The sequence below is a fragment of the Dasypus novemcinctus genome, chromosome 4 (genome assembly GCF_030445035.2).
Source record: "Dasypus novemcinctus isolate mDasNov1 chromosome 4, mDasNov1.1.hap2, whole genome shotgun sequence".
Classification (NCBI taxonomy): Eukaryota; Metazoa; Chordata; class Mammalia; order Cingulata; family Dasypodidae; genus Dasypus; species Dasypus novemcinctus.
The window spans coordinates 15,720,266-15,747,783 of record NC_080676.1 but is presented as its reverse complement, the minus strand read 5'-3'; the positions used below and the strand labels follow the sequence as shown (position 1 = coordinate 15,747,783).

Here is a 27,518-nt window from a genome sequence, read left to right as displayed (position 1 = left end):
TTCAGTATAATCTTTTTTTTTTTCTTTCCTGTTTGAGGTACTGGGACTGGAAATTGAACCCTGGACCTCAAATGTGGGAAGTCAGCACTCAACTGAGCCACATTGTCTCCCCTGAACTGTTCTTTTGTTTGTTGGTTTGTTTTGTGTGTGTTTTGTTTTTTGCCTGTTTGTTTTTACGAGGAATCGGGAACCGAACCCAGGACCTCCCATGTGGGAAGCAGGTGCTGAACCACTTGAGCCACATCCGCCCCCCTATGATTTCAATTAGTTTTCCATATCCATGCATTGTATTTATTGTAAAAAAAAATTAAAATTAAAAATTAAAGCCTAAAATGATTTTAAACTGTATATATATTTTTAACAAGCACGTAATTATAAAGCAACTTGTCCTCTGTTACCAGCCAGGTCTTATGCTGGAAAAATATGCTGGGATTGCCCTGGCCAATATGGTAGCCACCAGCTACATGTTACTATTGAGCACTTGAAATTTGGGTAGTGCCACATGTTGAAATTATCATATTTTTGAAAAAACACTGTTAAATAAAATATATTATTAACACTATATCACCTGTTTCATTTTTTATCATGGCTTCTAGAAATTCTAAAATCATACAGGGAGCTCTCACTACATTCCTATTGCACTGCACTAGAATATCTAGTATCTTAAGAGAAATATGACTAAGATAGCATCAGAAAAAACTATACAAAGCAGAAATAGACTTCATGCAAACAGAATTTAAAACTTAAGATATTCACAGAAACTGAAGTAGGGATTTAAAAATCATTTTTCAAATAATGTAGACAATGATTTGAGTCATGAATACAGTTTAAATTGATCTTGCATCCTTTTAGGAATATGTTTATTTCGTACAACAAACCCATTGTTGCTTGATGTCACTTTTTTAGCAATGCAACTCATATAGCCTGCAATGCTCTTCTACTCTGTCCTTGCAAATATCCTATTAGCATTCTGAACCCAGATAAGATACCCTTCCTATAAGAAATTTTTAAAGCCCTACCACCAGACAGAGCTCTTAACGTCATCTGTTTTATATTATGCATACTGTAATTGTAGTACTTTTTAAGCTTTATGCATTTCATTGTAATTATTTTTTCCCATGGCTGTCTCTGTAACTAGACTGTTATTTACATTCCTTATTTTTCTTTGCAGTTCCCGAGCATAACATAGTACTTGATACATACAAATAAATGTTTTGGCTTAACACTGCATGGTTACCTCTTAAGATCTGTGGTCAAGATGATATGTGATAAAATACACCTGAATTGTTCATGTCAATGAGTTTGAGTAAGAAGACGGATTTGGGGGTGACTGAAAATTTCTTATCTTAAATTTTTACCACACCTAACAATCCCATCACTTATTAAGGTCTCAAATAACACTTCAATAATGTGTCTTCCCCAATTCTTAGCAGTTTATATTTCCAGTCATACCTAAAACACAATAGCATACATGCACGTATCTTGTTCGAGTCACGAATGGCTATAATTTGAGTCAGGAACAGATCATAGTTTTATCCATTTCTCAAAGTCCATACATTTTCTTGCAGGTAAAATAATTAAGGAGGACCCAAACCAGAATCAATTCTTTTGGTGACCTCCATTCCATTATTCTTTCAGAGAGCATTTAATGAATAACTGCAGTAGGTCAGGGCCTGCATTAGTGGCTCTCATTGGGCAACAAAAACAATGACAAAAACTATGCAAATATCAAAGCAGGCCTAAAATAGGAATCTTCTTCCATTTCCACCAAATTGTAACCTCCTATTCAATGAAGCAATATTCTACATGGCATATGGGTCACGTTCCACTCTTTTAGCCACCGTTTAGCAATGCATGCATTTAAATGCAGTGACATTTCATTTTCTCAGTGATCAAGTCTATATGTAGCATCAGAAGTAGATACTAAACATGTGCTAATAAGCATAAATTAACTCTAATGTAATTTGCCTCTGTGTTTAATGTATATTTATTATAGTAATTATTTCACTTTATGGGAAACTGTGCACTTAGGGGACCCAAGCTCGGGGAAGGTTATTTTCAATTCTGGTCATACAAAGAGAATGTGCTGCAGAAAACTGTTGGTTTATCTATAGCTGGCATTGAATTGCAGCTGCACGGACTGTGTGTGATATGGCTGCTGTCAATGAAGGCTGTTTTGTACAGAACACTGCTAGGCTGTCTACTGCAGCTGACGAAGGGCTCATTGCAGCATTTTGGTGCTATCTGAAGATGCAGGCAGATGTGGGGAGAACAAACTGACCACACTGAGCAAGGCACAGGAACCAAGGCATAAGGTAAATATATCTTGAATAATAATAGAAGGAAAAAGATTTTCAAAGTGGTAAAGCAGCTCTCGGTGAGAAGCATTGCGGTCTCTGAAGATTTTTCATGTCTTCTTAATTCTACCACTCAATCTACTTGGTAGCTCCAATTCCTTCTATCTTTCTCTCTCTTTTACAGATTCACACATAAACACACATCCTGAGGACATCTGTATAAATAACTGCTCATATGTCCACGTAGTACATATTTATCTCTTTTTCCTGTGAAATATCCTGGAATGTTTCTCTAAGCCAGAACCCCTCATCATACTCCCTCTCCTATAAAATCTTTAGAGGAAATTAACATTACAAACTATTAAAAAGATGCATTATGCATAACAGGTCAAGTAAATGCCAGAAGGGCTAAGACCTTTAAAGATAGATTACTTCAAAGAACTCTATTCAATTTAACTAATATTTTCAGTATAAGGCTGAAAGTAAAAAAAAAAAAAAAAAAAAAAAAAGGACTTCTATACGGACTAAACTTTGCCTTCTGCTTTGGGTCTTATAATATACTGACTATAGGCTACCATTTGCCCCATTGAGTCTCTGCACACAAGACTCTAAGTGAGGGAGACTTAACCATGCCATCCAGGTGAATGGGCATCTCTCTAGATATAATTGCTCCAGAACCAGTCCCCTCTAATATGCACACAGATCCTACCCTGCATGCAAGACTCTTTTTCTTTTGTTAAGTCCTTGCCTCAATATCTTTTTACGTAGGTAGAAAGAGAAGAGATGAGAAATCTCTTATTGGCATGTAGGAAAGGTGAGCTAACCTACCATCATTTCATTCCTTAAGAAAGAATATCCTAGTAGTCATGTCTTTCCTGATTTTAATACAGGAAACTTTAAATCCAAGGATAATATTTATGCTTAGAAATGCATGTCTTATGGTCTTAGTTCTGCATGGCTGCTAAATGTGGATCCATATCCTATACATAGATAGACACAAAGGTAATTATATTACTCAGCCTGTAATTTAAATTAACATCTCTGGATGCTTTTGCCAGATAAATTAATTTTTGGGAGTCCCCAAACTAATTCCTCACTACACCGACTAAGCCAAATATCAATGGAGATAACTGGAAATGGAGATGCTCATCCAATATTGCTGGGAATGGAAATTGATACAAGCTCATTGGAAATCAATTCAGCTATATCTAATACAGATGGAAGATTTTCGTATCCCATAAAACAGCAAATTCCACAATTCCACTTCTAGATATATACCCTCAAAGGACTACTACACATTGCATAAGAATCATTGTCTTATGTAATAGAAACAACCTAAATATCCATTAAAAGGGCGATAGTCAAAAAAATATGTTCATTGTATTCATAAAAAAAAATCATGTACTGGTGAAGAACAAATTAAATGTTTATGCATTATCATGAATTTTTAAAAGAACGTACTACTAAGTGGAAAACTTGTTTTAAAATTATATCTACAATAATATTTACATTAGTCAAGAAATACAAATAATTCTCTAGCTAGATGGTAGATGATAGATAGAGATGTTCGTACACATATGTGCATATATACTTCTACATGTTCGTGTGTGTGTAATTTTTAGGCGCACATACTTGTATAGTACTAGAGGCAGATTACCTCTAAAGCTAAGGAAGTATTCCTAAAGTCAGTTATCCAGCCCTTGGTCCTGTATGGGCTCATATCTTAGTCCATTCCCCATCCTTTCCCCAGAGGGTGCCATCTGGAGCATTTTACTACTTTTGTTTTGTTTTACAACAGGTAGTATTTCCTTTCTTTCACTAGAGATTTAATAAATTGGTTGTCTCTCCCCTTCTACTGAGGGAGACTGTTTTGACGAATCTCAGCAGCCATGAAATTTTAAGTCAAATATCTACCCTTTCTTTTGGGGAAAGTATTGAACAGTAATGTAATAATGAGTGGGTATACCTTCAGAAACAGGTATAACCTATCCTGGAAAAGAGCGGTGGGCAGAGGATAATGGTGCAGAGATTATGATGCATTTTTTTCTATTCCTTTTGGTTGGAACTGGAGACAGGTGGATACCCATCTCTTCACTCAAGGGAGACAAGGACAGCTAAGACAGAGCTTCCTGAGCAGAGGGGCAAGCCCAACTAGCAGAGGGTCGGATCACAAGTTCAGAGAGAAACCGCCTATAGGGGGTTTCCGGTGAAAGTGGAACGCCCCCAGAGCTGAGATTTTCTGATATCCATTTTTAAGTTCCCTATACCCCATCCCACCATGTTATGTGATCTTCAAGCCGTGGGTTAAGCACACCTGCCTCTTATTGGCTCTGTGGTGTGTAATCAAGTGAGGGCACCAGAGCAACTGCATCCTGATGGCAAAGTGCAGGCGACGCTGCTGAAAAAGTGAACGGTTCGGAGCACAGCCCTGAGAAGTTGGTGTTACCATTCTGCGTAATAAAGAGTTGCTCCAGGTTTTTCCACGAGGAGAGGAGGGACGAGTGCAGTGAGGAGGTGGAATAGCAGGACAGTGGCAGCGGCTGCAGCAGAGCAGGCAAGGCCCGCAGGTAGAGCAGCAACCCCTGCTTGCAGGAGCACACGGAGCGAGGACACCTGAGATTCTGTGTTGCATTAGGAAAGTTTTGTAGTTCTCTACTTGAGAAAGGCTGCTGGGAAACAGAAAATAATGGCGAAAGGCAAGACCTCGCGCTGGTTATTTGCTGGGTGTTCAAAAGGGAAGAAACAAATGTGTGAGCCGTCTTTGGCAGGACAGAGAAAAGATGCATGAAGGAAGAAACAGCGCCCACACCTCGATTGTCTTACCTTGTTGAGTGGCCTGGGAAATCTCCCCTGCAGGTTAACAATGGAAAGATTCTGTGAGTCAGTCATAGGGCCATGTCCAAATATTTAGATGGCTGACCTTGTATAAACCATCATGTTTGATTTTATTTCTTATTACAAACTTTGGTGCTTTGTAAACCAGTCAAAATTAACTAGTCAGTAATAACTGTAATTTAAAAGACCTTCTTTGATAATGTTAAAAACATCTTAATAACAATTTTCAGATCCCAATTTTTCCAAATGCCAACGACATGGTAAAATTTTAGAAAACATAAATTTACAAATAAAAATTGCTAATCATGTTTAAACAACTTTTTATAAAACAACAAATGAAATGATGGCAGTTTTTTTGTCTTTATTCATTTTTTTTACTATTACATTAAAAAAAATATGAGGTCCCCATATACCTCCCACCCCCCCTCACACCACCACTCCCCCCATAGCTACAATCTCCTCCATCATCATGAGACATTCATTACATTTGGTGAACACATCTCTGAGCATCGCTGCACCTCATGGTCAATGGTCCACATCATAGCCCACACTCTCCCACGCTCCATCCAGTGGGCCATGGGGGGACATACAATGTCCGGTAATTGTCCCTGCAGCACCACCCAGGACAACTCCAAGTTCCAAAATCACCTTCACATCTCATCTCTTCCTCCCATTCCCCACACCCAGCAGCCACCATGGCCACTTTCTCCACACCAATGCCACATTTTCTCCGATTACTAATCACAATAGTTCATGAATAGAATATCAGTAAGTCCACTCTAATCCATATTCTATTCCTCCATCCTGTGGACCTTGGATTGGTTGTGTCCATTCCACATTTATGTCAACAGGGGGCTTAGATTCCACATGGATGCTGGATGCAATTCTCCTGCTTTCAGTTGTAGGCACTCTTGGCTCCATGGTGTGGTGGTTGACCTTCTTCACCTCCATGTTAGCTGAGTGGGGTAAGTCCAATAAACCAGAGTGTAGGAGCTGAAGTCTGTTGAGGCTCAGGGCCTGGCTATCATATGGTCAGTCCAGAGATTCAGATCCCCTGGATATATATTAAACCCCAGCACCAACTACAATTCTGGTAAAGTAACAGAAAAGGCTTGTGAAAAGAAATCACATCTGAAAAAAAAAAAAAAAAAAAAAAGAAATCACATCTGAGTCCAGCTCTGATGGCAGTTTTTTTTTCCAACCTCAAACATGTCCAGAAAAAAAACAAACAACAAACCCTGCCATGTAAAAAATACCAAATGTTTTGATTATCTACAACTTGTGAGGCTGACTTTATTTCTAAAATATTTCAAAACTATCTATGCCTTCTCAGGTGCTTAACTACTTTGAGAAGCAAATAATTTTGCTAATATTGCAGTATAGTCTACAAGTTCAACCTTTGCAAATCATGACATTCAGGGAAATTGACTTGGTCACCTGGTCAGCTGCATTTCAAAACATGAATTTTCTAGTCAAGGTTACAATGGGTTTTTTTCCCTTGGTGTGCACTGTAGTTAATTATCACCTATATATTTTAATTAACTTTGTGTGACTGTTGAAGACTTCTATTTTAAATAAGTCTGATTAACCATGCTAAATTTTTAAAAAGAAGATAAAGATTCATTTATGTACATAAATAGTAGGGAATACATCCTTATTTTCTGTTTTTTTCGGGGGGAGGGAGAAGTCCTAAGGAAAAAAAATAAAAGTAATGATATGCCAACATTTTGAAAATGTAAAGAATTGTATTCAGAACTGGCAGAAATGTACACTTAATAGGATACTTTATCTGGAACAAGACACAACTAGAAATTAGAAATATAGACTATGTCTGATGCAATAGTGAATTCAAAAGTGTATATTCCAAAAAATAAAGAAAAATGAAGAGTAAATAGGACACTCAAAATAACTATTGTGTATTTTCCTTTCTGATTTTTATTATTTTCACATTGTTCCTTCAGCCACCAAGTGACATGATAGTTTCTGAATAGTGTTTACCCTTAATGATAGCTTCATCTCCCCCTGTTGTCCAAACTGACAAAATACAGCATTCTAGAAACAGAAAGGCAATTCCTTCCTCTGTTGTTCGTAAGCTGACATGAAGGAGAAGGACACCTTCTGAAGTTTTATGCATGCTGTGTTTCCTCTCCTTGCTGCAAAAAGAAAAGCAGTTTCTTTTAACCTGGCTGCCTTTGAAGAAGTGACTCAGACATCTTCATGGCCTCTAAAGGTAAGAGTAAATATAGCCAACTAATACATTTTTCCTTATATTATAACTTTGAAATTATATAGTCACAGAGGTGTTACAATTAGTGGGAGTGATTGATACTTTAAAAGCTGTCATCTCTTGCTTCTGAACATTGGAATTTTTAAATTTTAACTCCAAGGAGCATGGAAGATAAAAAAATTGCACCTGATAAAATGTAAAAGTTAAGACACAAACAATGTTTTAGATATCATGAATTTAAATATAGTGAATTAATAAGAAAAGCTACATAGCAGCAGTTAAGATGGGAATATTTAATGTCAAACACAGGACAGGTTGATATTCCCAGTTTAAAGAAATTTGAAGAAAACTTCTCACTTCACCATAAAGTAGAAGGTGTTAAATAATGTACAGTCCAACAGTTTTTTAATTTCCGATTTGTTGTTTAAAATATATGATACAGCCATTTATTATAAAGAGTTCAAGCATCCCAATAAATTTGATAAAGAAATATTTTGGGATTATGAAGCAAAAACTTATCAAAATTCCTTTGATAGTAAATTTAACGTCAAAATCAGACAGAAAATATCTGTTTTTAAGCAAGCAAATTAATTGGAGATTTGGGGGGAAGCTAGTAAATTTTTCCTCAAATATCTGAAATGGTAGAAATCTCATTAGTGCTGTCTTACTTCAGAGCATTTCTCAGAGGACAATGGATGTGGTTAGTTTTTAAGGTGAAGTGTTGCAATGTCACTGAAAATACTTCTGAAACTTGTATAAAGAAGAAATTAGAATATGTCTTCATTCCATTATCAGAACAAACAATTAAACACTAAGCTATGAAGAAAAGTTTTAGAATGAAGAATTATTACTAGTATCATTGGCGAAAACCTTTTGATCTTATCACAAGTAGGATACAAGAATCCACCAATTTGTAATATACTACATGAAATGTATGATCCATTCAATTAAATTTTTATGTTTACTTGCTTCCCTTATCAAAATCCAGCTTGGGATATTTAATATGGAATAAACAAGGTAACAAGGTAATCTTTCGAATTTTCATCAACACTTAATATAGACTGGCTTCTGAGTATTATTGGGAAACCACAAATTATAAAATACAGACCTGAATCAGTAAAATCATTAATTTTAATACATGCATGTCATTCTTTTTTTCAAAGACAAACCAAAAAAGATCTTGACAAGACTTTTCTTTCATTTAAGACTGGCATAACAGAGTCCAAACCCTTCATCCTTTTATAAAATAAGAGTTACAGGAACAATTGTAGCCTGTGAGGTAAAGAGTTGCAAAGCCCATAAAATATTTATAAGCTAGTTATACATTTTTAAAAGAGTATATAGAAATTCAAAGCCAGGGAGAAATTCAAAGAATTTTTTCATAGTTTGGTGGTTTGAAACTTTGAAGAAACTAGTGACTAGAAAGCAATATTTTGATCAAAATATGATTAACCTATCGAAAAACAATGATGTTCAGCAGTGATGAGGACCTGGACTCAAGACCAAACTGAAAGACAAAACTTCAGGTGGAAAGCTAACACTCCTTCTGCAATCTAGTCCAAATTTTAACACAGGAATTGGATGAAATCTCTATTAAAGACCCTTACACTCCTTAAAAGAGTTGAAGTGTAACTTGAAGCTTCCTTCTTAATTACCATTTCTTGCTTGAGAGAGCAAGTCATGTGATCATTACTGTTTACCCACGATATTTTTGTGGGCAGTTTTCCTCAATAGCAGAAGTTAAACATGATCGCACATACCTGTTCAGACAGAATAGACGGTTGACATTAGTACTGAACAATGTTGTCAGATTCAATACCTGTAAACTATTTATAATGAAATTTTAAATGCTTAGGCATTTGGGTGTTTTTTATGTGCAATGTATTTTTATGTGTCATCTCCTAAAAACATATATTAGCACATCATTTAAAGCATCACGATATTCTCTGGCACATGAAACTGTCTTGGCAATTAACATTTTCGCAGGGAATGCAGGCTGATTGATATTTCACATCCTCAGTAGGCATGTCAGTCAGCACTACCCAACCAAAGGACAGTGTGAATGATGAGTGTCATTGGAACTGAAGAAACGTCTGTGTAGTCTGGATGCCACAGGTTAGTATAAAGGATCACAACTAAGGACAGGTTTTAGAAAAACGGGAGGTTCCTGAATAATCTGAATGGAACAAGATTTTTCCCCTCAAGCTGCTCCAGTGCTAACTGAAATTCCAGAAGAGGAAGCAAGTGATTTCAGACCAGTGAGCCCAGCAGTTTCAGACTGAGATGAACCATCCTCTAATTCTGAATACTGGCTTTGGCCGTGATCAGCTTAGGTCCCCAAGAGTGTCAATTCCTCCAAACCTGCTGTCAGGTCTCAGGACCTAAAGATCTGAGCCGGGGATGTAGAGCCACTTGCCAGACGCCAAAATACCTACAGCATTTTGTTACGGTAAAGGTAGTTTACCTGATAAAACTGGGGTTGTTTGTTAGTCTTTTTAAATTATTTTTTTTTAAATGCTATCTGCTTTTTTTAAATTTTTTTAATTTTAATCCCCCTTTCCTCTCCTCGCCTGGCCTGTTGTCTGCTCTCTGTGTCCATTCGCTGTGTGTTCTTCTGTGTTTGCTTGTATTCTCATTAGGAGGCTCTGGAAACCCATCCTGGGATCTTCTGGAGTGGGAGAGAGGTGATCATTCTCTTGTTCCACCTCAGCTCCCTAGTTTGCTGCATTTCACATTGTCTCTTCTCTGTGTCTCTTTTTGTTGTGTCATCTTGCTGCGTCAGCTCTCCTCTGGGTGACTCCACTCCTGGGAGGTCTGCCTTTGTGCACGGGGCTGCACTCCTTGCACAGGGGCCACTCCGTGGGGGGCGACATTCCTTGCACCCGGCCGCATTTCACGTGGGCCAGCTTGCCACGTGGGCCAGGAGGCCCTGGATATCGAAACCTGGACCTTCTATATGGTAGGCGGAAGTTCTATCTGTTGAGCCATATCCACATCCCCATATGTTAGTCTTTTTAACAATTACAATTGATGAGAAACTAATAAACTTTTACCAGCTATTATCAGAAATTGACCACTGTATTAGTCAGCCAAAGGGGTTCTGATGCAAAATACTAGAAATCGGCTGGTTTTTATAAAGGTATTTATTTGGGGTAGGAGCTTACAGATACCAGGCCATAAAGCATAAGTTACTTCCCTCACCAAAATCTATTTCCATGTGTTGGAGCAAGATGGCTGCCGATGTCTGCCAGGGTTCAGGCTTCCTGGGTTCCTCCCTTCCTCAGGCTTCTTTTTCCTGGGCTCAACGTTTCTCTCTTCCTGGGCTTGCTTCTCTTTCCTCTGTGAGCTTATTTTGTGGGGCTCCAGCTTAATGCTTCAGCATCAAACTTCAACATCGAAACTCTAACATCAAAAACCCTCCTACTCTGTCCTTTGCCATGCCTTTTATCTGTGAAGCCCCACCCAAATACCCTAATGACATGGCCCAATCAAATCCCTAATCATAACTTAATCATGCCTAGGTACAGAAGAGAATACAAACATAGTCCAATATCTACTTTTAGAATTCACAACCATATCAAACTGCTACAACCACTATATATGTGATTATTTTTAATTGAGGGAGAACATGTGTATAGCAAAATGCACAAAGAGCAACAAATGTAATCTCCCGCTTCCAAAGTTAGGATACACTAGTGTAGCCACCACCCACATCAAATTATAGAGCATGTTTAGCAGCTCCTTTGTTCCTTTTATGGTCAATAGCTATGCATGTCTACCCTTAGATGAGCCACTCTGCTGAATTTCATCACTGTGAACTATTTTGCCTGAATCATCGCAATGCCTCTACGTTTCTCAGAAAATCAATTAGTGCTTTTGGCACTAAGGCTGAAGCATTGATGTTGCCTTTTACTATTTTGCAGTTATTACTGCTATACCACTCACTAGCTTACATTCTAAATCTGAGATAGGGTTACATAGTTTTATCTGGGCTTTTGACTTGGGGCTCATTCAGGCTGCCTCCTCAAGAGCAAGGGAAATTCTATGGGAAGCGGACTTGGCCCAGTGGTTAGGGTGTCCATCTACCACATGGGAGGTCTGTGGTTCAAACCCCGGGCCTCCTTGACCCGTGTGGAGCTGGCCCAGTGCCATGCAGGGGTGTCCCCCACGTAGGGGAGCCCCATGCACAAGGAGTGCGCCCTGTAAGGAGAGCTGCCCAGCACAAAAGAAAGTGCAGCCTGCCCAGGAATGGCACCGCCCACACAGAGAGCTGACACAACAAGATGACGCAACAAAAAGAAACACAGATTCCCGTGCTGCTGACAACAACAGAAGCAGACAAAGAAGAAGATGCAGCAAATCGACACAGAGAACAGACAACCGGGATGGGGGTGGGGGGAAAGGGGAGAGAAATAAAGAAATAAATAGATAGATAGATGGATACATAGATAGATAGATAGATAGATAGATAGATAGATAGATAGATAGATAGATAGATAGATAGATAGATAGAGCAAGGAAAATTCTAAAGCCTTTATCCTTTTGGTCTGCCCCAGATCTTGGAGAAATTCAGGAAAGAGTCCTCATGGCAAGTAAACTGCTTTGGCAGTCTTAGCACAGAGCTCTATCTTAGTGGGGTCAAATGACAAATTTGTTTCCATTTAGTCATAACCATAAGGCATGTCCAAATTCAGAGTGTTGCAGCCCACTACAAACTTAGTGATCCTTCCTATTCTATTCCTGGAACCTTAGAGTTAAATAAATAAGTGAATCAACTGGCAGTTAGCCATCATCACTGCTACCCTGATACACAATCTCAACAAGTCTGTCCTTACAAGAACCAGTTTATCTCCACATCCAAAGGGTACTTTCCTTATCGCCCATGCTCCCCAACAGTTATTTCTCATCCCCAACAGGTGTTCATGCAGTCTATGCTTGGCTTCTCTCAATGATGGGGAACTTAGTACCTCTAAATGAACCTTGGGTCACTGTTTGTTTTTAAGAGATTTTAAAAATACAGAAAAATATTCCCCTCTCCCGAATAAGCTTCGATGAATTTGAGGGGCCAGGCTCTCCATAAGGCCCTGGGAATGCTCTCCACCCTCTCTGACGACGGTGACAGCACTCTTCCTCGCAAACAGGGCAGGAGCAGACGCACCCTTTCCATATACATAGGTGGGCTTGCTCTCTTGGTCTGAGAAAATGTCTTTGATTCAAACCTCAGCTTCCACGGTTCTGTCCCTGAAATGAGCTTTCCTTCAATCGGCTCCTTTTCTGTCCCTTTTAGTCCAGGCTGACAGTGGTTCAGTTCATTCAGATCACGCAATCAATTTGCCAGGTTTTGCATGTAGTACACAGGAGTCCAAACCATCAGACAAAAGAAATTTCCACACATTTCTTTTTGGATAACAACATTTCCAGACTGCATTTGCACTGAAATGGCTGGATGGATCCATGTCGAGGTTTACCTTCCCATGCAGCTCTCTTCTTTGGGCACTCACTTTCCAAAAGTTCAGAATTTTCCAAATCATAAATTTCTAGTTCTTTGCGCCCAGAACTTCAGTTCCCAGGTCATCCCTTTCATTTTGCATTTTATTATAAGCTGCACTTTCTACATTTAGCTTTGAAATATCCTCAATTAAATGTTCATCACTCTTAAATCCTGCCTTTCATTTGACATCAGAACTCAATTTTACCAAGTTCTTTGCCACTTTAAAAATAAAAGATGGTCTTTCTTCCAGTTTCCAATGACACATTTTTCATTTCTGTCTAAGTCTGCATTGTAAGTATCTTTAAGGCCCATATTTCTACCAATCTATAAAATAGGTCACAATTTTTCTAGCCTCTACACATTACCCAATTTCAAAGCTATTTCCACATTTTTTTTTTTTTTTTTGGTATTTGCAATAGTAACACCCCACTCTCCTGGTCCCAGAATCTGTTTGTTTCCTAAACTGCTTAAAGCAAATGCCATTCAATGGCTCATTTTGAACAATCGGAATGTATTAGCTCATAGTTTTGAGACCAAGAAAATGTCCAAATCAAGGCATCATAAAGGCAATGTTTCCTTCCCAAAGAGCAGCTGCCAGTGATCCTTGGCTCATCTGACACTTGGCAAGGCTCATAGCAGTGTCTGCTGGTCTCTTCTTTCTCTTCCTGGTTTCACTGATTTCACCTTCTTGTTACCCTGGCTCTCTCTTTGTACTTACATTCTCTTATGAAGGGCTCCAGTAAGAGGTCTAAGACCCATTCTGACTGAGATGTGTCACAACTTAATTGAAGTAGCATTATCAAAAAGTCCTAATTACAATGGGTCTATATCCACAGGTATGGATTAACTTAAAGAACATGTTTTTCTGGGGTACATGCATCCCCAAACCACTACAAGTGTTTATTCAAATTTTTGTGTAGCTTCATAGATTTTCTCCTTACATTAATCCAAAACTAGTTTTCTTATACAGTCATACCTTACTGTATTGTGCTTTGCTTTATTATACTTTGCAGACACTGAATTTTTTTACAAATTGAAGGTTTGTGGCAACCCTATGTTGAGCATCACTGCTATTTTCCAATAACTTGTGCTCACTTCGTGTCTCTGTGTCACATTTTGGTAATCCCAAAATATTTCAAAATTTTTCATTATTATTATTTAATGGTTATGGTGATTTGTGATCATTGGTGTTACTATTATAATTATTTTGGGTGTCACGAATAGTGCTCACATAAGCCTTAATGGGTAAATGTTGTGTGGTCCAACTACTTCACAACTGGCTGATACCCCGCTCTCTCCCCCTCTCCTTGGGCCTCCCTATTTGCTGAGATTCAATAATATTGAAATTGGCTAATTCATAACCCTACCATGGCCTCTAAGTGTTCAAGTGAAAGGAAGAGTTGCATGACTCACTTTAAATCAAAAGCTTAAAAGGATTAAGCTTAGTGAGGAAGGCAAGTCCAAAGCTAAGATAGGATGAAAACTAGGCTTCTTGTGTGAGATAGTTAGTTACATTGTGAATGCAAGGAAGAGTTCTTAAATGAAGTTAAAAATGCTACTGTGTTGAACTCAAGAACAATAAAAAAGTAAAACAGCCTCATTGCTGATATGGTGTAAATTTTACTGGTTTTGGTAGATCAAAACAGTTAAAGCCTTCCCTTAAGCCAAAGCCTAATCCAGAGCAAGGCCTGACTCTATTAAATTCTATGAAGGCTTAAGGAGGGGGGGAAACTGCAGAAATAAAAAAGGAAGCTAGCAGAAGTTGGTTCGTGAGAATTAAGGAAAGAAGCCATCTCTGCAACATAAAAGTGCAAGGTGATAACTGCAGCAAGTTACCCAGAAGATCTAGCTAAGATAATTGATGAAGGTGGCTACACTAAACTAGAGATTTCCAATGTATATAAAACAGCCTTCCTTTGGAAGAAGATGTCCTCTAGGATTTTCATAACTAAAGAGGAGAATTCAATGCTTGGCTTCAGAGTTTCAAAGGACAGCTGACTCTCTTGTTAGGTGCTGATGCAGCTGGTGACCTTAGGTTGAAGCCAGTACTCGTTTACCATTTGGAAAATCCTAGGTCTTTTAAGAATTATGCTAGATCTAATCTTCCTGTGCTCTATAAATGGAAAAACAAAGCCTGGATGACTGCAGATCTGTTTACAACACTGTTGAATGAGTATTTTATTATTTTACTGTTCAGAAAAAAAATTCCTGTCAAAATATTACTGCTCATTAACAATGCACCTGATGACCCAAGAGTTTTGATGGAGATGTTCAAGGACATTAATATTCTTTTCATGCCTGCTAAGGCAACATCCTTTTTGCAGCCCATGGATCACGGAATCATTTCAACTTTTAGGCCTTATTATTTAAGAAATACATTCCATATGGCTATAGCTGCCATAGGTAGCGATTCCTCTAAGGGATCTGGGGAAAGCCAATTGAAAACCTTCTGGAAAGATTTTGTCATTCCAGGTGACATTAAGAACATTTGTGATTCACGGATGTCAAAATATCAACATTAACAGGAGTTTGGAAAATGTTGATTCCAACCTTCATGGATGACTTTGATGGGTACAAGACTTCAGTGGAGAAAGTAACTATGGATGTAGAAGCAGGAGCAAGAGAACTAAAACTAGAAGTAGAACCTGAAGATATGACTGAATTGCTGTAATCTCATGATAAAACTTGAACGGATGAGGAGTTGCTTCTTATGGCTGAACAAAGAACGTCGTTTCTTGATATAAAATCTCCTCCTATTGGTGATACCATGAGCATTGTTGAAATGACAACATAGTATTTAGAATAACAGATCAACTTAGTTGATAAAGCAGCTTTAGAATTTAAGAGGATTTACTCCATTTTTGAAAGAGGTTCTACAATGGGTAAAATGCTACCAAACAGCATCACCTGCTACAGAGCAATCTTTCATGAAAGGAAGAATCAATTTGTGTTGCAAACTTCCTTGTTGTGTTATCTTGAGAAACTGCCACAGCCATCCAACCTTCAGCAACCACCACGCTGATCAATCAGCAGCCATCAACATCGAGGCAAGGCTCTCCACCAGCAAAAAAATTATAACTCCCTGAAGGCTCAGAGGATGTTAGTATTATTTAGCAATAAAGTACTTTTAATTATGGTATGTACATTGTTTTTAGGAATAACACTATTGCACCCTTGACAGACAACAGTATAGTGTAAACATAACTTTTATGTGCACTGAGAAACAAAAGTTTCACGTAACTTGCTTCATTGCAATATTCACATTATTGTGCAAGTCTAGAACCAAACTGCGATATCGCTGAGGTGTGCCTGTATTTCCCGTTCATATGTCTCAGTTTTGTCCAGTAGAATTGTTTAAATTACTTCGTCTTTATAATGATCCCTTTCACAAAACTTGTTCCACACCAACACTCACGTCATTCAATCTAAAACAGCATAATGTCGATAAATTTGAAGAATATACATGTGAAAATGCTGATGCAATACTTGATGGATTAATAAAGATGAGAAATTAAAATATTCATAGATTTTGAAAGAAATATTGTATCAAATGAAGGGAATATCCAAATGATAGTCATATGGGAAGTAAAGGAAAACTAACAGTGGAAGGAAAAAAAACAAAAGGCTTTTGCACACACCACTTATTAGGGCTCATGCATAATACCACACAGGCTAATTCAGGGTAAATTGCAAATCTCCAGATTCCAATCGGAGAGATGTCTGAAATTGTAACATTTTGATAATGGTATAGAAACTAGGTGATTTCTCAAAAATCAAAGCCAAACATTAGAGAATTCTATTTTATCTTTTGTAATGTAGGGTGAATTACAAAGGGACTTATATTGCCAAAACATTATTGGACACTTTTATTCAAAACACCAGCTAACAATTTGATGTCAAAGCTATATTAGATATCTTCCTGCTCTTAAGAAGCTTGCAGCTTCTCAAGTAATGCATATTCTTGTAGAATATGGAATTAAACCATTACTTCTCAAAATCTTTCCTCAGATCAGCAGCATCAACTTCACTTGGGAATATTTAGAAATGACAATTTTCAATTTCTCTCCCATCTAACTACTGATTCAGAAACTCTAGAGTAGAATCCGACAATCTATGTTTTAGCAAGCATCTAGATAGGTATGATGCAAGCTAAAGTGTGAGAAGCATTGAATGAAACCTATCCATAACAGTATGATTGATGACATAAGACAAAATACCCTTGGATATTGTGAGGCACCCACATAATATTTGAAGGAGGGAGAATATGCCTTGGAAGGCAGTTATAATTTAGATTAGCCCCTTAAAAATAATATTTTTTGGTGGCAGGAGTATCTAGTTCCTTTATCATTTATTTTCCCTTTGTGGTTTATAATTCTTCATCTTTTTCAACAGATATTTTACTTACTGAAAAAAAAAACACACACACACAATTTTTCTAAACTCATTTGTGTTGGGCAAATTGTTCAACAACTTCTATAGTGCTACAACCAGCAGCTTCCACATCTCTCATCCTCTGCCTTAGATATCAAAGAATGGTGGCAATGAGCCGTGAACATGAAGGGAATGCCAGTGAATTGAGCGGCAGCAGAAGATAGTCTATCCCCTGAATCAAGAAGTAACAAATATTAAACAAAAGACTAAATGAAATATCCTAAAGTTAAACACAGGTTGAAATTTCCATTCTTTTGCAGATGCACAGAATCAAAGAGGTAGAAGCCTGCCTAGTTTTCTTCCTGGATCTCCAGAACCAGATCAAAACCTTCATGCCTCACCTTCCAATCCAGGGAACCAAGCGTGGGAGCCAGGTCTCTCTCCGCCAGGCACTTTCTTGCCAACAGTCAGTCTCCCTCCTGGTCTAGAATATTTAAGCCAGGTGTTTTCATTTTTATTTCTCTACAAATATTTTCCTTTTAAAATGAATGCAAACTTAGTTTTCTTGTTTATCAAAGTAGATTTCAAAGGACTTCAACTAATAATTTATTGAACTGAGAAAATTATCATAAATCATGAAATTATAAAATATTGATTGATTGTATTTCTATTATTTGGGAAGAAATTTATGTTTACTTTTATTGCTATCTCTATTTTCCTTATTTGCTTGATATAATGACAAGACTGAATACTTATAATTGAGCTGTTTAACACGTTCTGTTCATTGCTTAAGGTGTCAGCAAACTTATCTTCAAGGAACTGTCTAATATATTTAGTTACCAACAACTCTTTAATTTAAGAACATTTTTTGAGTATCTATAATATTCAAGGCATATGAAAAGTAAAAACGCAACTCCTCTATCTCCAAATAATCTGCAATGTAACGGGCAAGACAAAAATATGTTGATGTACTATTCAAGATAGCATATTCATGTCAGATAATTGCACAATTTTGAAGTGTGCAGGTCTTTAGAGAATACAAAGATTAAGGGTTCAGGTATACAATAGGGACTTCCACAAGATGTGAGGAGTTCAGTCTTCAACTAAATCTCAAAATGGATAGAAATCCAAGGGAAAGCAAAATTTCAGGTTAACATTACCGTTTTCTGATACTGATACATCTCCAGGCCAGTTTGCTCAAAAGCTCATATAACTACATTATTAGCCATTATAGGTAGAGCCATTATTCTAGTCATTGGAGGGTAAGCAATGATTCAAGCCTTATATTAAATCAATCAACAAATATCATCATCTGAATTATACGGCACATTAATAACAATTGATATTTTTGCATATTATTGTTGCTTTTGTATTTTATCCTACAAAAGATTAGAAATACATTTACACTAATATTGAGATGTCAGCACATCTGCTGCAATTTTCAGCTTGTTTGGCATTCTTTCAAACTATAAAGTCTATCTCCTTTATCAAAATCAAATCTCTGTGTTAATTCCCTTAAGGTACAAGAGATTTCTGTTATGCCTGATAGGGTTTAAGCTGCACACAGCATATGTTCCTGGGAAAATGTTTATAATTGCAGATGCCTTATCCAGAAACCCACTGGCAGACAAATATACTTTAGAGACTGGAGAGCACAGGGAGATATGTAAAAGAGCTGGAAAAGCTAACCTACCCTCTTCCATCTGCAGAAAGGATCAGCTGTAATAGCTGACTAGAGTTGATTAACTGCTGCAAGCTGTTTGGGAATGTTGTCAGACAAGGTTTTGCCAAGTATAAAAGTGATATACCAGTGCCAGAGGGCTGAGGTTTGATGATCACATATGGTCATCCCATATTCTTCTTCCACCCATGAATGATGACACACCCGGAGCCAGATGCTTGACAAGAATACTTTTTTTTTTTTCACATTCAATAAATAGAAATATGAACCCATTGGCTTCTGTTCTAAAATGGAGTGAATTTTCCAAAAATACACCTTTGGAAATCTTTTTCAGAAAACAGAAATACTTCTAAAGGAAAACTAATTTATTCACTTTATTTCAAAAGAATACTTATTTCATTTGCTTTCAAGCAATATGCATATACAAGAGTAAATGAGCAATGTAAAGATTTTGTCCCATTATTCTCTAAGAAACAAAACACAAAAAAATTTTTGCATGTTAACTTTCATGTGAAAGCCATAGAATTAAATTATGAACATTTGGAAAAATCACATTTTTAAGAAATGATCAGGAAAAAATTTGGTGAAATATCTTCTAAATGAAACAAGTAGAAATTATATGTTCGCTTTAATAAGTTTCATCCAATGACTATCGAATGTCTTTTTTCCATAAACAATTTGAAAGAAATTCCTAAAAACATTTCAAAAAATTTTAAGACAGTAAAAATTCATAGGCTATAAGCATATAACAGTTTCTTAGTGATGTATTTTGTAGCCATATGGTACAATGTGTGAAGAGAGCATGTGTGGTTATAGAGTATATATTACTATGCATTAACCAGGGAGCATAGTGCAATTAACAAATATTTCCTTTTTGCTTATGCAGGTTAAATCTAAAAATAAAATTGATAGTTTCTATTTTCTCCATGGACTAGCATATTCATAATAATGTCAAAGGATAATCAATTATCATAACTTATATTTACACTTATAGGTAAGAGTAGCAAGTTAGAGTTGACAATATTTCCATGTAAATGTAATATTTCCCATTTATTTTGAGATATATGTTAAATGGAATTACTATACCTATAAATACGATAAGGTATGTGTAAGAATTAATTCTCAGACTGTTTGTCCAAGGCTGTCATTATATCTTCACTTTTGTAGCTTTCATACTCAAGCAGCACTTTACTTGCCCTGCCACCTGAACATAGGAGTCAATCTGTTTAAAATTCCCAACAATTTCTTTTCTACCAACTAATGGTAAACAATTGAAAGGGCTCATTTAAACCATGGTTAGTGAGTGCACCAGAGCTACTTACAGGAAACTCTAAAAACAACAAAACAAGACCCTGAAATCCAAGAGGTTTGCCCACAGTCAGAAATAAGACAAAATGTGATTGCAAAGTACGGGATAAGTGAAAGAGTAGAGGAAGTAGGGAGGCAAGGCACTCACATTCCATAGTCTTACTCAAAAATTGTTTCCCCCAGTACCTAAAATTAGTAATGCAGCTAGAGTAACAAAGTTGAAACCCTGTCGGAAGCATGGGCAGCGACAAACCTAGGTTCAAATCTTATCCCGACTATTTACAAGCTCTGGGAGCAAATTCCATCATCTCTCTAATTTACAAAACAGGAGCAATGATGTCTACCTTTCTGAGTTATTGTGAGGACTAAATTAGATACTATGTCAGAATATCTAGAATAGTGTTTCCCTCTTGGTAATCATTCAACTAACTACTGCCATTGGCTATCAGACAGGTACTACTTCCTTTTTCATTGTCGGGTGGATCTAAATTTCTACTTTCTAAATTTCAAGGCCCAAAATTGATCTATGACATGTATATTCAAATTTCCTAAACTTAAACCTTGGTCTTTGCTCCATAGTTCTTCTCCATGTCTAAATTACCCCTGCATAGATCCACTGCTACACAAGCATGTATATCACAATCCCCATTTGCCTCCAAAGCTGAGACCAAAGCTGTTCTCAGTCTGTGACAAAAGACTAATTCTATCTGAAAGAAAAAAATTAACATTTTGCCCTAATTGTTAAAATAGGTTTTAGAGTGATTTCAAGTTATAAATTAGTTTTCACAAGATATTTTTGTTAATCTTAAAAGACCCTAGCTGCACTCTTTTACCAATAATGAGATTTAAAAGTTGGGGAAATGATATTGGTTACCTCTGCCTCAGAACGACAAATAGGAGAATGAAGAAAATAGCATGGCTTCAAATTTCTCCATCTCTGATGCCTAATCTAGACCAAATATTAATGATGACTTCTTCACTTCACCAGTTACCAGTGGACTTATTAATGTGAAGGGAAAAGAATGAATGGAAGAAAATTTAATGCAAAGTAGAAATATTATGCATTCAAAAGTACAATGATCAGCACTATAAGCAGTGTTGATCACCTTGCCTTAGTGGATCTTCAAGTACTGAATATCAAATTTAGAATATATGTGAATAAAATATATTCTAAGTACACATTTTGCATATTTCCTTAAAAAAGCAATTTTCATTGTAGATTCTTTTTAATATTGTCATTTCTCAGCTATTGGTGGGTACTTTATCTCTGTAAGTTAACTTCATTACTAATTACATGCAGCAAATTTTATTATGTTGTATATTTACCAGCATAACTCTTTTAAATTTGTACTTTGATGGCATGAGCAGGATTATTTTTTTCTTTGGCCCAAAGGAAAATCTGAATGAGAAAGATATATAGAATAACCTAGTTCAAACACATCACATCATACCACATCATACCACATCACTGTGAAGAATAAGTTGTTGCATGACCAAAGTAAATAAAGTAGAGTCAGGTAGGGGTTGAGAGGAGAGGCCAGTCACTCAAATCATTAATTTCTTTAAAAAAAAAAAGAAAAAAAATCGAGTGTTTTGAAGCATCTTAAACATTATTATTCAGAGATTGTTTAAAAATCTCCAAGTGTTTTTTCCAAGAGTTATTCTTATTTCCCATTAACACAGACACTCAAGAGTTAATCATGGTTCCTATTCTTGTTTTAAGCATTTATGCCTTGTAATTTTCAGTGTTCTCATAACATTGATTAAAACACATTTTACTATCTTTTGTATTTTATTTTCATCTATATCCCTAACAGGAAACAAAAGATCAATACCATGTATCAAAAGATAGGTGAATAGCAATATCTCCAAAGGTTTAAAAATGTTTGATATAATATTTTTTATTCACTTTATTTCATTCTTTAACAGTTAGACCTGATAATTATACACCAGCAGGTGGAGCTTCTTGGAAGTAAGTATATTATATTCTGTATTTATTAAAACTGTGGAAAATAATATTTTAGTTTTCAGAAGTTTCTTTACAGCAAAATATTTCATAAATAATAAAGTTAAATATGTAGACTACAGTTAGATCAAAAAGAGCACTAGGTCTATTTTTTTTAATAAAAACTGAAGGTGAAATTATTAGTCTGCTTTAGACAAAACTTAAAGCATAAAAATCTCCAACTCTTTGGTGATATTGCCATTAAAATTCTAATATTGTATGTAATCTTAAAAGGATTTAAATTATTTGATCAGCTTCAAGGACACTAAGAGTTTATATTTTCTTATCAATCTCAGAACTAGAATTCAAGTTTGAAAGTATGTAACAAGAATCCATCAAAGCAGAATTCCACTGTTTTATTGTTTCATCCTGTTCTCCAAATAGGCAAACTAATAATAAACAAATTTATGAATTACGAATTAATGACTGAAAATTACTTGAACATTTCCTGTACTTAATATTCTGTATTATTCTTAACAACTGTCAAAAAGAAATAAATAGGTAGCAGAATAGCATGTGGCTATAGATATATCGCCAGATGGAAATTTTAGACAAAATCACTGCTGCTACTGTAAGTTGTCCCATTAACTTCCACAATGATAGCAGAATTATTATTTAAACAATATTCTTCCTTACAGCATTCCTTCTTTAGTTGAAAAGTGGTACTACATGTTTCCAAGTCCATATGTATAGGAAAACAAAATTAATTAATTGCAGTGATTTGGTCTCAACATTTATTTCAACAGCTAAGAACTCAAAATTTAAAGCACGCAAGTAGATTTGTGTTGAGAAGATACCATATTCTTAATAATTAGTCATTCTGCTTATTTTCTTTTACTGACACAGCCTTTACTTATTAAAATATTTTGATTCTATGCAACAGCAATATTTTGACTACATTGTTTGGTTCTATTAGTGATACTAGGTACAGAGACCTCAAACAAATACGAGATCAAAAACCGCATGGGACAAAGAATTTACTTTGCAGTAGAGGAAAGCATCTGCTTCAATCGTACTTTCTGTTCCACATTGCGATCTTGCACCCTGAGGATCACAGATAATTCAGGTCGAGAGGTGATGACGGTAAATAGGCCCTTGAGGTGTAATAGCTGCTGGTGCCCTTGCTACCTACAAGAGGTTAGTCATTGGCTCTGGGTGTCCCTCCCCTGTTTGAAAATATTCACAATGATTTCCTTAAATGGCATTTCACTGCACTCACCCAGGACAGCTAACAAGGAGGTGATGATGCACAACCACCATACCAAGGAACCGAGGTAGTCTACAATGCAAGTCCAAAAGTCCCATCCACAGCCATATGGGATCAAGGCTCCCTCTCAATTAGAGATGGAGCAGGCATCACCACCCCAGAATCCTCAGGATTGGGGAATAAAATACGAACTAGAGTAGATTTGCTGGTATTCTACTACAGACTTATTGGTATTCTAACAATGGAAGAAATTATAACATTGACGTGTAGACAATGGCCATGGGAGGAGCTGAAGGTAGGGAGAGGGAAAAAGAGAAAAAGAGGTGTAATATGGGGGCATTTTTGGGACTTGGAATTGTCCTGAATGACACTGCAATGACATATACAGGCCCTTATATATCCTGCCATAACCTACAGAATTGAGTGGGAGAGAGTGTAAACTACAATGTAAACTGTAATTCATGCTTAGTTGCAATGCTCCAAATGTGTTCATCAATTGCAATGAAAGTACCACACTAATGAAAGAAGTTGTTAATGTAAAGAAGTGTGGGAGGTGTGAGGAGTAGGGCATATAGAAATCCTTTATATTTTTTTCTATAAAATTTTGTGTAATCTAAGTATCTTTTAAAAAAATAAAAAATATATTTAAAAATTAAATTAAATTTTTAAAAAATTTAAAAATGGCATACATTTGGAACTAAGGCTCCATTAACCTTTCAATAGTTTTGAATTAGTGTGATGCTTCTTAAGGAACAGAAAATCTTGAGGATTTGGTGGTTCACTAAAATGTTTTCTTTCCAAAACAAAAAACCAAAAAAAACCAAAACACATGGTGGTTTCCATGACATTAATTGGTGAAGTCAGCTCTTATGTTCATAGTGTTTAGGAGAAACAACAAAATGAGATCAGGAGATGGCAGCTGGTTTGGTTTAGATGTGAAATTATTTCATTATTTGCATCTATACAACTTATCTTAAATGAATCTTATTTTGTTTATGTAAATATACTGAAATGCAGTATGACAGAAAATAAATAAATTAGACAAACTGGGATCAAATATAAAAATACAGACTGAAAAAGCAGCTGCCAATTTAACTCTTGGGAAGAAGAGAACCAACCATCAGAATGGTGTTTAGTAACTATAATTCTGCAGGAAGATTTGTTTTATTTTTTACTTATTTTTAAAAGAAGTTTTAGATTATATAAATGTTACATCAAAAATATAGCAAATTCCCATATACCCCACCCTCCTCCTCCCACACTTTTCCCAATTAGCAACATCCTTCATTAGTGTGGTACATTTTTTCCAATAGATGAACACATACTGAAGCATTGCTGCTACCATGGACTATAGTTTGCATTATAGGTTTCACTTTGCCTGACTCAATTTCATAATTTTTGACAAAATGTATAATAGCCTGCTCTGTCATTACAATGACATGCAGTACAATTTCAATGTCCAAAAAAATGCCCACATGTTACATCTGTTCTTCCCTCTCCTTCCCCTCAGAACCTCTGGTGGCCACACCCTTTATATCAATGTTGCAAGTTCTACGGTTGCTAGAATAACAAGAATTCTGTAGTAGAATAATAATAGAATAATAATAAATCTACTTTAGTCCATCATTCATTCCCCAACCTTGAGGATATGGGGATGGTGATGCCCACTGTTCTTCTAATTGAAAGGGCCTTAGATTCCATGTCTCGCTTGCAGTTGATGATGGGCGTTGTCCACTGCCATCCCTTTGTTAGTTGTCTTGGGCAAGTCGAATGAACTGGAGGATAGGTGTTGCAACTGTGCTGATATCCAGGCCTCAAACCAGCATATGAGCTAATTGAAGATTTAAGTCTCTGGAACATATAATTAACTAGCATAGTGCTAATTCTAGGTTCAAATAAAAGGGGCAGAAGATCTATATGTAGGAAAATTGTAAATGAGTCTAACTCTGTTACACTGGGGAGCATATATTCGAAAGTAAGGCCCACTGACAGGGTGCCAAATTCCTGAGATTGTCTGCCCTGCTTGTAGTTTCTAATGTCTCTAGAGCCCAAGAACCATTTGTTTTTAATTGAAGGTAGAGAAGCTGAAAGTTGACAAGACGACAGGAAAAGAATTCATGACCATTTAGCAGCTGGTAGGTACAGCTTTAAATTCATGTGTGTTGTGGTTAGAACTTGGAGGGAATAGACCTGAAGTACCACACTGGGGGCTCTTCAGTAATTGACCAACTGTTACACTTGGGGCGAAAAAGGTCGAAGAAGCTTGAGTCCCAGGCACAGAAGACAGTCAGGGTACAGGTGCTCTTCAAGAAATAAGGTAAAAAACACATACTTGACATAGTGCCAAACATATATCTATACAGTGAATTCCTCTAGTTTTGTAAATTATGGAAAAAGCACTGTTTTGTTTTCTTAGAAGGGGATATTTAGAATGATTTCTAGAATACAAAAGAAGTTCTTAACAGCATAATGTACAGAAGCAAATTGACATTATAATAAAATTGCAATATCCTAACTTAGAAAATCTTCCTTTATTATTATCTCTTCTTCCAGTTAGAAATCCAAGCCCCTCCTGGTACTATAGTTGGTTATGTCGCACAGAAGTGGGACCCCTTTCTGCCTAAATTTGCAATCCAAAATGCAAACAAAGAAGATATTTTGAAAATTGTTGGTCCTTGTGCAACGTGTGGCTGCTTTGGCGATGTGGACTTTGAGGTAGGACTGATAAAATGAAAGAATTTATCATTTGGGTTTTGATTTCTTTTTGCTGCATAATTCAGTTTTAAAATGTTCAAGTCATGAAATATCTCTGCAATAAAATTATAAAATATTTTTAAACAAATCAATTTTATTGATGCATATTAATAAAGCATACAAATTATTGAAAGTATGCAATCAATGGTATTTGCTATAATCACATAGTTGTGCATTCATTCCTTCAATCATTATTAGAGCATTTTCATTATTTCAATAATAATAATAAACAAAAAAACAGGCAAACAAAAAAATTCTTCACCTCTCAATCTCTCCGTTTCCCCTGCTAAACACAGCTGCTATTTCTGGCTATTATTGCACAATTATTTATTTGTTTATTAAGCAGTTTTATTGGGATATATAATCATACTATTCAATCTAGACAAAGTGTATAATCACTGGTTTTTAGTATAATCATGATGTTGTACATTCATTATCTCAAACATTTTAGAAAAATTTCATTACTCTGTAAAGAAAGACTACACACCCCATAACGTTCCTTCCTCAGCCCTAAATAACCACTAATCTAATTTCATCTTTATAAATTGATTTATATTTACATTTTATATAAATGGAATCAAACAATATGAAGTACTCTGGTCTCCTTCACTTAGTATAATATCTCCTTTTCTTAGTGTAACATTTTTTGTCTGATATTAACATTTTGTAGTAACCTACAACTTGTTCACTTCACGAAAAAATGGTCTTATATATAAAATTTTTCCCATATCCATATTTCACATAATATATTTATATTTCGCATAATATATTTAGTTCATAATAGGGCAATCATGAAGTATTTGTCTTTTTGTGTCTGGCTTGCTTCACACAAAATAATGCTGTCCAGGATCATCCATGTTGTCAGATGCTTCATGACTCCTTTTCTTCTTACCAATGCATAATATTCCACCATGTGTATACACCACAATTTGTTTATCCATTCATCAGTTAATGGACACCTCGGTTGTTTCCATCTTTTGGCAATCATGAATGATGCCACTGTGAGCATTGGTTTGCAGGTGTCTGTTCAAGTCTCTGCTCTTAGTTCTTCTGGGTATATACCTAGTAATGGTACTGCTGGGTCACATGGCAAGTCTATATTCAACTTCTTTAGGAACTTCCAAATGTCTTCCACAGTGGCTGTACCATTCTACATTCCCACCAACAGTGAATAAGCATTCCTATCTCTCCACATTCTCTCCAATATTTACAGTTTTCTGACTTTTTAATAGCAGCCAGTCTAATGGGTGTGAAATGATATCTCATTGCAGTTTTGATTTGCATTTCCCTAATTGCTAATGATGTTGAGCATTTTCTCATGTGTTGCTTCACCATTTTTATT

At 36.2% G+C, this 27,518-nt stretch overlaps 1 protein-coding gene across 2 annotated transcripts in view; it reads left to right on the top strand.

The window, feature by feature from the left end:
* Positions 1 to 2,228: 2,228 nt before the first annotated feature.
* Positions 2,229 to 27,518, top strand: part of LOC101413223 (phospholipid scramblase family member 5) — a 40,181-nt gene continuing 14,891 nt past the window's right edge. The window contains exons 1-5 of one of the 2 annotated variants that reach the window (XM_071214451.1): positions 2,229 to 2,315; positions 7,296 to 7,362; positions 22,140 to 22,182; positions 23,132 to 23,352; positions 25,976 to 26,137. In XM_071214451.1, the coding sequence (XP_071070552.1) occupies position 22,182; positions 23,132 to 23,352; positions 25,976 to 26,137 (384 nt within the window). In that variant the 5' untranslated portion in view covers positions 2,229 to 2,315; positions 7,296 to 7,362; positions 22,140 to 22,181. Of the gene's footprint in view, positions 2,316 to 7,216; positions 7,363 to 9,379; positions 9,475 to 17,541; positions 22,183 to 23,131; positions 23,353 to 25,975; positions 26,138 to 27,518 lie in introns of those variants that run through there. The other variant, XM_071214450.1, reaches the window with a different exon arrangement.